The sequence below is a fragment of the Dipodomys merriami genome, unplaced genomic scaffold (genome assembly GCF_024711535.1).
Source record: "Dipodomys merriami isolate MVZ:Mamm:240054 unplaced genomic scaffold, mDipMer1.0.p SCAF_60, whole genome shotgun sequence".
NCBI lineage: Eukaryota > Metazoa > Chordata > Mammalia > Rodentia > Heteromyidae > Dipodomys > Dipodomys merriami.
This window is the reverse complement of record NW_027206180.1, coordinates 73,814-86,743: the sequence shown is the minus strand read 5'-3', so window position 1 is coordinate 86,743 and position 12,930 is coordinate 73,814. Positions and strand designations below refer to the sequence as shown.

Genomic DNA, 12,930 nt, shown 5'->3' with positions numbered 1-12,930 from the left:
AGAATTTAGCCTGACAAATGAAATCCAGGATTCTGAAGACTACAACTGAATATGCAATAGAATTCAAGAACTGATGTCTTGGGTCAGAGAGGGAGGGAATACTACTCATCACTTAATCATTGGTCTTCACGCTGGCTATTTTGAGAATCACCAACACACATGCATAAGCACCATGCAGAATCTCTAGGGGGAAATTCTAGGGGTTTAACAGCTCCCAATCTAGGGTAAAGAACCAGATCCCACCTCCACCCCCCATTTCCAGTGCTGGGGTTTGAACCTAGAGCTTTCACACATGCTAAGTATACCCCTCTACCACTGAGCTGCACCAACCCCAGAATCTAATTTCTGATCATAGAGTAATTAAGAGATATAATTTATATAAAATGAACTTCACCTAGTTTTCAAAGGCCCCTAAGGAAATAACTTGATTTCTCAAGAAACTATGTTCTTAGGAAAAAATTAAACTATTTTTTTTCCCCAGTTGTGGGGTCTGAACTCTGCGCCTGGGCACTATCACTCAGCTCTTCAACTCAAGGCTAGTGCTCTCTACCACTTGAGCCACAGTGCCACTTCCGACCTCAAGCATGCAAGGTAAGCACTCTACCACTAAGCCACCTCCCCAGCCCAAAACCATTTTTTTTTAATCTTAAAACTCCAAAGTTTATATTTGCAATGGTAACTGCCTCATTCAATAAAGTAGTACAGACAACCAATGAGTGGAATGGCAACCTTGCCACCACCGAACACCAACACAGATGTGTCTTCCTTGCCTGAATTCCTGCTGGTCGACACACAGCCTGTCCAAGAATACCATATATTCTCTCTCTCTCTTCTTCAGTTACAGAATCTGGAAGCAGATTTTGAACTTCTGATTTTTCTCTAGGCAACAGACGAACACCTTCTCCCTGACTGTAAAAATAAACAAATAATCAAATATTTCTACTTCAGTATCATCAAATTATTAGACATTCTAATAATGCATTGAATTCCACATTGAACTCTACGTACCTGGCATTGTCAACCACCTTCCTGCCCCACCGATAAGCCCAACTAGCCAATGCTGCCCAGGATTTGGCAACTTCAGGTGCCTGTACTGATGACAGATGATATAACTGTCCCAAAATGAAGTCAGGTTCTCCAACTCCAATATGCACTGTCATGATGGGGGGTGAGAGGAGGAGGAATGAAAGAATTCACAGCATTACATATAGAAATTTCTGACATTCCCATCAAAATTTTAGGTCTTTGTTATCTGCGAGCAATCAGTAATTTCCATAATTTGATTAACTTTCAAATTTAGATAGTGCTTTTCTAAAATTTTAGTATGGGCTGGGAAGGTGGCTCAGTGGTACAGTGCTTGCCTTGCATGCCTGAGGCCCTGGGTTCAATTCCTTAGCACCACATAAGCAAAAAGAAAAAAGCCGGAAGTGGCACTGTGGCTCAAGTGGTAGAGCGCTAGCCTTGAGCTGAAGAGCTGAGGGACAGCGCCCAGGCCCAGAGTTCAGGCCCCACGACCGGACCCAAAAAAAAATAAAATAAAATAAATAAAATAAAATTTTAGTATGTTAAAATCAGTAACTTGGCATTTTCCAAGTAATGCTTGGTTCAGCAGTTGTAGAACACATCTCTTATAACAATAAACTTTAGCAACAGTTCAGTTTTTAAAAATGTCGGAGTATGTCTCACATTCTACATTTGAATGGACATTTCTTCGTGACAAGGTTATTTTAAACATTTTTGGCAAAAATAATGAACAAGTGCTGAATATACTATATTATTCAGTAAGTCTAATTAAGCAGAAATCTTTATTTTCTAGAGAAAGTGCATTTGCCAAGATTTACAATGAATGTAAAACGTGTTCTTTTATGAGTGCCAAGACCTGACAGCACATGTTAGAATTATAAGACCAACCTAAGTCAGTCAAATCTTATGTTTTAGTACAACAAAATAATTGGTACATGCTTCTCATGTTTCAGGAAAGAATTATCCCCACAGTATACAAACAAGAAATCCAAAATTTCTTGGACTGTGGATCCAGGTCAGAACCCACTTACATACTACGAGGTGATCCTGCATCAATTCCTACCAGGAGGAGGAGGAGAAGGGGAGAAGGAGGCCAAGGGGAAAAAAGAGGAAGAAGAGGAGGAAGAGGAGGAGAAAGAAGGAAGAGAAAGAGGAGCAGGAGGAAAAGGAAAAGAAGGAGGAGAAAAAAGAGGAGGAGGAAGAATTTTGACTGAATTAACTACCTGTCAGTTTTTGTTCAGTTGTACCAGTGTTAGAAGTCAGGTGCTAATCATTCATACTGTACTCCTAACTGCTCAGGAGGCTGAGACTGGAGAGCTAAAGGATCATGATTCAAAGCTAGCCTGGACAACAAAGTCCTTAAAATTCCATCTCCAAATAACTAGCCTAAAGCTGGGCTGGAAGCATGGTTCAAATGGGAGAGTACCAGATAAGAGGTGGGGGTAGGGGGAAGGTGTGCGTATGTATAGACACACACAAGCACACACATCATCCTGAGGATTAAGAAACCTGTACTTCAACATTCAAGGCCACACAGGCTATGCTATATCTTCATTGAGGTATCAGAGGCAGGACCTTACTTCCAACAGAAACCTCATTTCAATCACATTGTTTTCCATGGCCAGCATTACATTATAAATTTCAGCCTTACAAATTAGTATTTTTCAAGAAAGGAAAAGAACAAATGCTACCTGTCGATTCACTCTCGATCCGAGGGTACTCTTCCTCAATCGTGTTGACAGTGGGCAGCTCTATTAAAGTGAGTATGTTTTTCGATAGAGTAGAAAGACCTGAGGTGTTCTGCTGCTGTTGTGCTCTGTAGACCTGCTTCAGCTGTCCAGATATCTCTTTCCATTCAGCCTGAATCCATTTAGCTAGCGTCAGAATTGATTTAGCAACTGCATATTCAGCTTTGGCAGACTTGCAGAAAGACAGAGCACAAGAACTCAACATCTCCATCGCATGAGTTGATTGGCCTGAACCCAGCAAACAAAAAAGACAATTTACCCTTAAAAGCAAATATAATTATTTCACAGCAATACAATGTTTTGCTCTTAAAAAAAAAAAGCTAATTCAGTAATAATCAGTAATTTCTGGAAATAGTTCTTACTTATACACTGTGATAATTAGCATATATTAATTAAAATTAGCATATATTAGATATTTACTTTCTTTTAAAAGCACTGAATTACATGTCAGTTACAAAACAACTCGGGAATTAAACCTTCTGCAGCAACTGAAAATTCTCACTTTTTTTATTATAAGTCATACAGATTTTTACTATACTGTATATTTTACTAACCTGCTGTATACAACAGTTTGGTTTTTTCAATATCAAGTTCAGGCCCCCATTTTTCATCTACTTGGCCTTGAGTTGAGAGTTTTTTAAAATGCTGGACTAAGTCCTGGGCAGTGGTCGTCTTTCCCAGTTGAACTTTACTGCACTGTGCCAGCAATCTTGTCGCAAGCGACACATTCCCCCGTTTTCTAGCAAACTTGGCTGCTGTCAGGCCTAACTCCATGAGATGGCTTCTAATTGGGACTGTTTGCTCTGGAAAAAGAAAACGTTTCATCAGTCCCCAATTCCACTTCATTAACTCACTGAAAATACAGGAGCAAGTATTGGAAAAATAAGATCTACAACATTCACTATACAAATGTTATGGAAAATACAGATAAGACTATGAGATACAACTACACCCACTCTCAATGATTGAAACTTAATAAAAGACTAAGATTACTAAGACCAACAATAGCAAAGGTTTAGAAAAACTGAAACCTTCATAAGACACAAAATAATACAAACGTAACACCACCTTTTTTTTTTGGGGGGGGGGGGTCATGGGGCTTGAACTCTGGGCCTGGGTGCTGTCCCTGAGTTCTACAGTTCAAGGCGAGCACTCTACCACTTGAGCCACAGTGCCACTTCGAGTTTTCTGAGTGGTTTATTGGAGATAAGAGTCTCCCAAGTTTCTTGGGCCGGCTGGCTTTGAACTGCGATTCTCAGATCTCAGCCTAATGAGTAGCTAGGATTACAGGCATTTTTTTAGGTTTTCGTTTTGCAGTAGTGAAGTTTGAACTCAGACCCTGTTGGCTAGGCAAGTACTCTACCAGCTAGTTTTGCTTCATCTACTTTTCAGATACTGTTCTGTAATTTGTCAGAGGCTAGCCTCCAACAACCCTATACTTGGGATTACAAGCTTAAACCTCCAATCAACCTGTTTGTTGAGATGGAGTCATAGTAACTTTTTGCCTGGCAGGGGGCCTTGAACTTTGGTCTTTCAGATCTGAACCTCCCAAGTACCTGGGATACAGACATAGGCTTCTACAAACAACCACTTTAGAGGAAAGTGGCAAACTATTAACCAAGTTAAGCCATGTGACCTAACAATCTGTCTTCTAGGATTTATTTAAAAAAAAAAAAAAAAAAAAAAACCACAACCTAAAGACTTGCAGATCAACATTTATTGCAGCTTCACTTAACTGCCCAATGAGAAAAACACAATAAAAAACATTCATCAGAGAAGGAAGAGTTGAATGGTAGTATACAACAAAAAGACCAACCTTACTGATAGCTTTAACGTAAGTGAACCTGAAAAGTAAGCTAAGCAAGAGAAGGTGGACAGAGACCAGATAGCTGTATGATCCCACCACACTTTACACTTGTAATTTATGTATCAATACAGCTACTTTGAAGAACAAAACATTTTACCTTTGATTTTCTCCAACAACTGATTCTGGTACATGGTGTACCTCAATGCCTGCATCCAGGGCCTCACATCATGCTGCTTGCAGGAGCGCAAAGCCTCACTGTACAGTGGAATCAGACAGTCCTGATAGAGGAAACAGACCCTGTGTAACATGCTCCCTCAGGTCTGCAGCCACACTGCTAGTATAAGCAGGCCCAAGTATAGAAGGGCAGCTTCAAATTGATTCATTTTCCTATCCCCCTCCACCTTGTCATTATTACAAGAGACAAATACACTTCAAAAGACAGCCTGCTTTGCAACATAACTTTGGAATATTAAATCTAACTTACCAATATACTTACCAAGAAAGTAAATACATTTTTATTTTAATAATGCATTTTACAAAAAAAACTGCATTTACTAAATAAATTTAAATATTATGCCTAAATATCTTTACATATGCTAATCCTTTACATCAAGAAAGAAAACCAACTTTAATGTGACAACTAGTCATCCTTGAAATGTTCTTAGATTCTTCCATCTGCCCCACACATCTCAAATGAAAATCTGCCTACAGATAGGTTATTCAGTAACTTGTTCAACTATAAATGCTATTTTAAAAACTGAAAGAATAAGGTCTTTGGTTCTATACTTAGGCCAATTACTTACCGTCCCTAAGATATGCTTACAAAACACATTTGTACTTACCTCTGTTGAAAGTCGATTAGCAACTGTGTTCTCCAAAGCAGAAGAGCAATATAGCTGTAAGGTACTCAGGACCGGCAAGGACTGGGAAACTGTTAATGTAGACAATCTCAGTGGTCCAATAGCTATGCGAGAGGTTTGCTTCAAGTACTTTACCACATTTCTGAAAGGAATATTTACCCCAATTAATTAATGAGATTGCGCAACTACAAAGTACTAAATGTACAAGGGAAAGTGACAAGCCTGCTCCACATTAAAAGGATCTAAGTCAGACATTTGCTCTGAAGGATTTTTTTATATTGTTTAGTTTTTATCTCAGTCTGTTTTGACAAGTGGCAATCATAATGACTTCTACAACTATCAAACCTATCAGTAGTAGTGATTCAGCAACTGCCTCTTCCCAAGTGCTCCTACTTCTGCATGTGTGTATAAATTTACCATACATAATGCAGATTTTACTTCCTGAACATTGAACTTACTAACAAGATGCCAGTAGCTCCTAGCTACTTAGAAGGCTGAGATCTGAGGACTGAGGTTCAAAGCCAGCTGGGGCAGAAAAGTCTGTAAGACTCAAATCTCCAATAACTTCTTTTTGAAAAAGAAGTGGAGCTATGGTTCAAATAGTTGAGCATAGACTTCAATGAAAAAGCCAAGAAGAGTGCAAGAGGCCCTAAGTTCAAACCCCAGTACCAGTACCAAAAAATAAAAATAAGTAAGACTGAACTTACTCAGTTATAGACTGCCACTTCTGATCCTGTTCTATGTGGTTTAAAGCAGTTGCCAAACAAACAGAACTTCTCAACAACTGAACTTCAATGGACTTCTGAAGTTCCCTTGGATCCGGACTTAACATATTAGGAAGTAGTTTTTTCATATCTAAAAAAGTTAAATTTCATTACATAATTTCCTTTTGATGTTCAAGAAAGAATTTATCTTGGCAATACTTAAACAATGATCAATAAATATCTTTCATTTGTAAATTCAGGTCACTAAACGCTGTAATTAAACATATTTAGTAGATAGCTAAACACCATTATCTCATATAAAATTTCTCTTTGAGGGCTGGGAATGTGGCTTAATGTGCTTGCCTAGCATTCATGAAGCCCTGGGTTCTATTCCTCTACTGTAGAGTGCTAGCCTTGAGGCAAAATTAGCTCCGGGACAGTACTCAGGACAGTGCTCCTGAGTTCAAACCTCAGGACTGGCCAAAAAAAAAAAAAAAAAAAAAAAAAGAAAGAAGAAAGAGGACGGAGGAGGAGAGAGGAGTAGAATGAGAAGGAGGAGGAGGAGGAGGAAGAGGAAAGAGGAAGAGAAAGAAGGAAGAGGAAGAGGAAGAGGAGGAGGAAGAGGAGGAGGAGGAGGAGGAAGAAGAGGAGGAGGAAGAGCAGGAGATGGTGAAGGAGGAGGAACAGGAGGAAGAGGTAGAGAAGAAACCAGGAATAGAGATGTGGCTCCAAGTGGTAGAGTGCTAGGTTTCTGCAAGTCAGGGTCAGCTCCCAGGCCCCAAGTTCAAGCCCCACAACTGGAAAAAAAAAAAATTCCTCTTGTGTTCCTAAAAATCATTTGATTTTAAAGGCTCAAAAATCAATAAGCTACCTACAATTTAAAAAGACAAATCTTGATCAATGTTGGCAAATCTTACTAGATCTTCAAAATCAAGGCAAACAGAATACTTCTATTCCTACATACTATAACATTTTTACAAAATGTGATCAAGATCATAATTAGTGAGCCACATCAAGATAAAAATCAAGGAAAATATTTAACTGAAATGCTGCTTTATACTTTTCCAAATAAAACATCTTTTAAAAGAATCTCAAAGTAGCCTTTTCCTAGTTTACTTAATTTTAAGAAAATTATTTTTCATTTCCCAAATCATGTTAATAGACAAACTATATTTATGGCTTCCAATGGGATTCTGCATACTTCCCCCAAAGAAATGTACACCAACTTCCAATTTTTCTAGTAAAATATACTAGAAACTCGTCCACTGAACAAGCTGACTTTGGCCAGCCGTAGTGGTGCAAACCTGTAATGTCAGCACTAGTTAAGGAGTCAGGAGTTCAGTGAGTATGAGGTCAGTTTGGGCAACACAGACCATGTCTTAAAAACAAAACAACAAAAAACAAACCACACACACACATACACATACACACACAAACCACACACACACATACTCTCTCTCTCTCTCTCTCTCTCTCTCTCTCTCTCTCTCTCTCTCTCTCTTAAAATTATTTTCTCAAATACCTATTTTTTCTTTTGATCCTCCAGCAAGAAGATTAATGTTTTCTCCTGGTAACAATTCTAGTTGCTCAGTGCATTCAACAAATTCTCCAGACTCAAAACTACTTAGTGACCTGTAATTAAAATACTGGTCAGTTTGTGTTCTATCCTCTCCAGCCTAACGAACCATTCAATGAAAGAACTCCACAGTTTGAGAAATGGCTTTCAGGTCTGCCATCACTTTTTTTTTTTGGGGGGGGGGTCCAGTCGTGGGGCTTAAACTCTGGGTCTGGGCGCTGTCCCTCAGCTCTTCAGCTCAAGGCTAGTGCTCTACCACTTAAGCCACAGCGCCACTTCCGGCTTTTTTTTTCTTTTTGCTTATGTGGTGCTGAGGAATCGAACCCAGGGCCTCTGGCATGCAAGGCAAGCGCTCTACCACTGAGCCACCTTCCCAGCCCCTCTGCCATCACTTTTATTTTGAAGGTGTGACTACCAATTAGCACTAAAACTACAGCAGGAGACAGGAATATCACAGCTATTAGGCATTTATCTGTGCCTACTCACCTCTCCTCCCACCCCCAATCTCCCTCAACACACTGCCCCATACCCCTCACCCTCCCATGCTGCAGCCTGTTGGCCAGGTGGCCTTCAGCACATGGTTATAGTAGGAAGGTGGGAGACCTCCAAAGCAACATCAACACCTTTCCCCCCTTCTTCATCACCCCACCTGAGTCTAAACCCCTCTTTCATTGCTCCCATGCCTCCTCATTGAGACCATTTCCTCCTCTTGAGAAGTAGTCTTTCTACTGTCCTGATTTACCTGAAGAGGAATGAACCTCTGAAACTTCAAGAGCCACACAGCCCCAGTGGGAGGATCCTAGCCAAGGCTGGTCTCACATCCTTTTCTCTCTCCTCCCTCCCTCCCTCCCTTCCTCCCTCCCTCCCTCCCTCCTCTCTCTCTCTCTCTCTCTCTCTCTCTCTCTCTCTCTCTCTCTCTCGCCCTTTCTCCTACAGCTGTCCCAAAGCAAAAACTTCATTTCTCCATCTCACCTATCCCTTCCTTTAACACTTAGCCTGAAACTGACACATTCAGATGAGGGCAATTTCCAGGGGCTTCTTGCTGGGTGGGCTGTGATGAATTAGCCATCTTTGTAAGGGTCTTGGTTCCTTTCAAGTAGCAGGTTCCCTGTGTCTCCATTGTGCAATGAAACACTTTGAGTTGACGACTGCCTGTATATGGGGCCAAGGTTCAATTTCCTCCCCTACCTCCAGTCTACCACATATACCCACACACTGCCTGTGCCCAATCTACTTTTCAGGTTACAGTAAAGGCTAAGCCTACTTAAATCCTTCTATCAATCAATGTTCTTTCAACCTCTGGGAATGTGTTGTATTGGTGCATCCCACTGCCAACAGTGTGGTGCATGGAAAATGAAACAGCACAATGAAAGGCTAGCATACTAAGGCTAAGGACCTTTCCCTTCCTGATCATGACTGGATACAGTGAGTACTCAATTCTGACTCATTTATACAATTAACAAATGTGCTATACATTTAATTTATGGATGGCTGTAAGCACTGACCCTGTTCGGTTTTATTTTATAGTCATACCTAATTTAGAAACAAAAACTGTCCCATGGAATACTTTGTACAGCAGAGATAACATTTTCTTCCATCTTTTTGCCCCCATTGAATGAGTCTATCTTCTCATCTCTAGTGTCTCCTCTCTGTATAGTCATTTTTATAATACTGTTATTAAAACACAATCTTTCTATATAAGCAGATAAAACATTTCCTCCATTGAGGATGACATTACAGTTAGGGGAAATATGTTTTGCTGGAGTACTACTTACTTGATGTAGTTGAAGTCGGCCTTCAGGTTGAGTGAAGTGCTGCTAGTGCTCTTCTTCAGGTCGTGCACGGCACTCTGCCACTCCTGCACAGCAGCCCAATCAGCAATGGACACGTAGCACTCACATGCCTTGTTTCCTAAGTAATTAATGACCTCAGGGGAAGACTCTGTTGGTTTGGACAGCACAGTTTTTCTGGATTCACCTGAATGAAAATATTTTGTAAAATGAGAACACAATGACCCCAAGTGGATCCACTATTGTAAATATTTCAGAGCTAAGAAACCTGAAACCATACAAGAAGGTCACTGTCACAAAACAGTTTAATATAACCCTTGCACTGTTTCCTGTAAACAACAACTACTCACCGTTCAGAGAATGCTTGGGGCTGGCACTGTTGCGCCCTGCATTGGCCAGAGTGAGAACAGATTTGTCAAAGCTGGAGATGCAGCAATCAACCCCCGTCATGGCACATAAGTGCTCCTGGTACTCCACAGAAGCCTTTTCAAACCTTAAGTCCAAATGGAAGACATTTTTTATTTTAAATATGAATTATCTCCTTTCCAACAACTTAGTGGTAAACAAATGGATTACTCACAGGGCATAAGCAAGAGTAAACTTTGTGTGGGGTGAGAGCATGGGAACTGACGAATTAGATCTTTGCCTTAAAAATGAAAATTAATCCAAGAGTGTAAGTATAACTGGACATGGGTGGTACATACCTATAATCCCAGACCACCTGCTCAAAATACAGCAAGACCCTAGCCCAGCCAAAAGTTAGTGAGACTCTATCTCAAAAACAAACTGAACTAGAAAATAAACCTGTCATACCAGATACTCAGGAGGCAGAGGCAGGAGTACTGCAGAAAAGAGATCAGCAGGGCTATGAGATCCTATCTGAAAAACTAAAGAGAACAAAAACAAAAACAGCTAGGTGCTGGTGGCTCACATCTGTAATCCTAGCTACTCAGGAGGTTGAGAATCATGGTTCAAAGCCAGCCTGGGCAGGAAATCTATGAGACTCTTATCTCCCATAAACCATCAGAAAACCAGAAGTGGTGCTGTGGCTCAAGTTGTAGAGCACTTGCCTCGCCTTGAGCTGAAGAGCTGAGGGACAGTGCCCAGGCCCAGAGTTCAAGCCCCAGGACCCACAAAAAAAAAGGGGGGAAAGGGGGGGGGGGCGCAGAGGGAGGATGGGAAAGAATGGGAAGGGGAAACAAAGGAGGAGGCTACAATGCTTGATAAGAAATGTACTGATTATCTTGTCTGTGTAATTGTAACCCCTCTGTACAGTATTTTCACAATAAAAAAAAAGAAGACAGGAAATGGAGTATTGTTTGTATTGTTTACCTAAGTGTGAGGCCCTGTACCCTTTACTAGGCCCCCTAAAATTCAAAAACAATAGACAACTAATGAATCTATAAACAGCATGAAGGTGAAGACACAGAATAAAAAGGATATCTCTCACACTCACACACACACACACCTCTGAAGGTTACTTGTGTTTTAGATAGGCCTCACCCATCTTACTCACCTAATAAACCACTGTCTAAGGATTAGGAGTTTGCCAGTTGAAAAGATTTAAAAGCAATTGAGGAAACACCTCAAAAAGCAATTGAAGAAATTGACTCTTAATACCTTTGTGTGCATGGAAAACAGAAAAATCTTACTTTTTCTGCTTTTAACAGAAAACTATTTAAACAAGAAAAAAGAACTAGAAAGGCCTACCAATAATAGAAGATGAAATTATAAGCAGCTATTTCTATGGTATATGTTCTGAATGAGTTTGAATGGAAAGTTCATTAAGAGTAATGAGCAAACACTCCAACAATATGTAGTAAATTGTGTTAGGCTCTGATATGGAGGCTTATCAACTAAGGATCAAGTTCATTCATTCATTTGAGGAGGCTAAGGTTTGAACTCAGGGACTCTTGGCTTACTAGGCTAGTATGCAACTGCTGAGTCATGCCTCCAGCCTTTTTTTGTACTGATCATTTTGACAAAAGGTGTTGCTCTATGTAGTTGTGCTTCCAGACCTCAAGACTGAGGTCCTATTTTATGCTCCTGATTGTAGCTAGAATGACGTATCATTTTGCCAAGCTTCTTCATTAAGATGCAATCTTTCAAAATTGTTTGCCTGGGATGGCCTAGAGCTGCAATCCTCCCAATCTCAGCCTTCCCTATAGTTAGGATTATAGGCACAGCCACTATACCTGGCTCAAAAGCACGTATAGAACTGACAGCTTATTTTCCAATACAATTTTTCATTAATTCCTAAGTAAGAAAGTCACTGAAATATCAACCCTAATTAAACAATATCCTAACATGCCTCCTAGTGATTATACCAACTTTGCTGAACTCAAACACACTGCTTTAACACTGAACATTTTAGCCAGCAATACAAAGGGTCTATCATCCACTTCTTTTCTTCAACCTTACCTCCCTTCAGCCTGCTGGGCCACTGAGTTAATCCAGAGAAGGTTTTTACCAACAACAGAAGATGACCACACAGCAATTCCCTGTATAGCCTCAGGACAATGAAGCTCACACAACGCCTCCACCACCATCATGATGGTTACTTCCAATTCATTCCCCTAAAAACAGCAGTTAAAGAAGTTAGTCACATACCTCAACCTCATAAAAATTTGCAAGTACTGACCACAATCTGTAGCTATTTAACATCAAATGAAATTATTTTCAGATTTTTAACATAGAAATCATTGTGTAAAAGGGTGGTACATGCATGCATACATGGAAATATGAATTTTAACATCATTCTTTAGAATGTCTAACTTCATGCTTTGATATTGGCTTGAACAAACATTTTGTATACTTTACATAATTTCACTTATTATTATAAACCCCCACTTAAAAGCCAGGAATTATTCAAGCACTTTTCCAAACATTATAAAACAATTCTTCCACAAATTTTCAACCATCATCCAGAAAGTTCAAGCCCATTTGAAACGCAAGTAGATACATGTTCTATATAGAAAACAAATAATTGACCTGAGTTTCATAAAATATTAGATCAAAACCTTTTGAAGATGAACTGATTTTATTTTATCCATTGATCACATAACATAAAAAACTTAAACCAAAGCTTCTCTTACAGATATAAAAACAATTAATTTTGGGTAGGTGTGTACTCAGTAGGCGGAGCATGTGTTAAACTCTGGGTTCAATCTCTAGCACAATAAATAAAATTAAATGATCCGAAATACATCATCCTTACCTGAGATGGATTATTTGTCTTCATTTCTGTAAGCAAGTCAAAGCCATGTCTTACTGTCACAGCAGGCTGGCCTGCCAATAATCCAACCCTCATGATAGAGAGGCGGATCCGAGTTAGCCAGTCCTGACAAGTTTGGCGATTGGTGTAGAAAAAAGTCCTAATGACCTTTAGAAAAAGGGGAAAGACAAGCTCAGGACTGGTTCAA

The 12,930-nt window shown here is 39.9% G+C and overlaps 1 protein-coding gene across 2 annotated transcripts in view; it reads right to left on the bottom strand.

Annotated features, from left to right (window-relative positions):
• LOC138814499 (serine/threonine-protein kinase SMG1) overlaps positions 1–12,930 on the bottom strand; it is a 91,852-nt gene that overhangs the window by 32,207 nt on the left and 46,715 nt on the right. For both annotated transcript variants that reach the window (XM_070003397.1, XM_070003398.1), the window contains 12 exons: positions 12,726–12,890; positions 11,930–12,084; positions 9,859–10,001; positions 9,494–9,695; positions 7,665–7,774; positions 6,146–6,293; positions 5,421–5,580; positions 4,736–4,856; positions 3,326–3,574; positions 2,715–2,999; positions 1,009–1,153; positions 771–909 (listed from right to left, as the gene is read on the bottom strand). In XM_070003397.1, the coding sequence (XP_069859498.1) occupies positions 771–909; positions 1,009–1,153; positions 2,715–2,999; positions 3,326–3,574; positions 4,736–4,856; positions 5,421–5,580; positions 6,146–6,293; positions 7,665–7,774; positions 9,494–9,695; positions 9,859–10,001; positions 11,930–12,084; positions 12,726–12,890 (2,022 nt within the window). The remainder of the gene's footprint in view (positions 1–770; positions 910–1,008; positions 1,154–2,714; positions 3,000–3,325; positions 3,575–4,735; positions 4,857–5,420; positions 5,581–6,145; positions 6,294–7,664; positions 7,775–9,493; positions 9,696–9,858; positions 10,002–11,929; positions 12,085–12,725; positions 12,891–12,930) is intronic.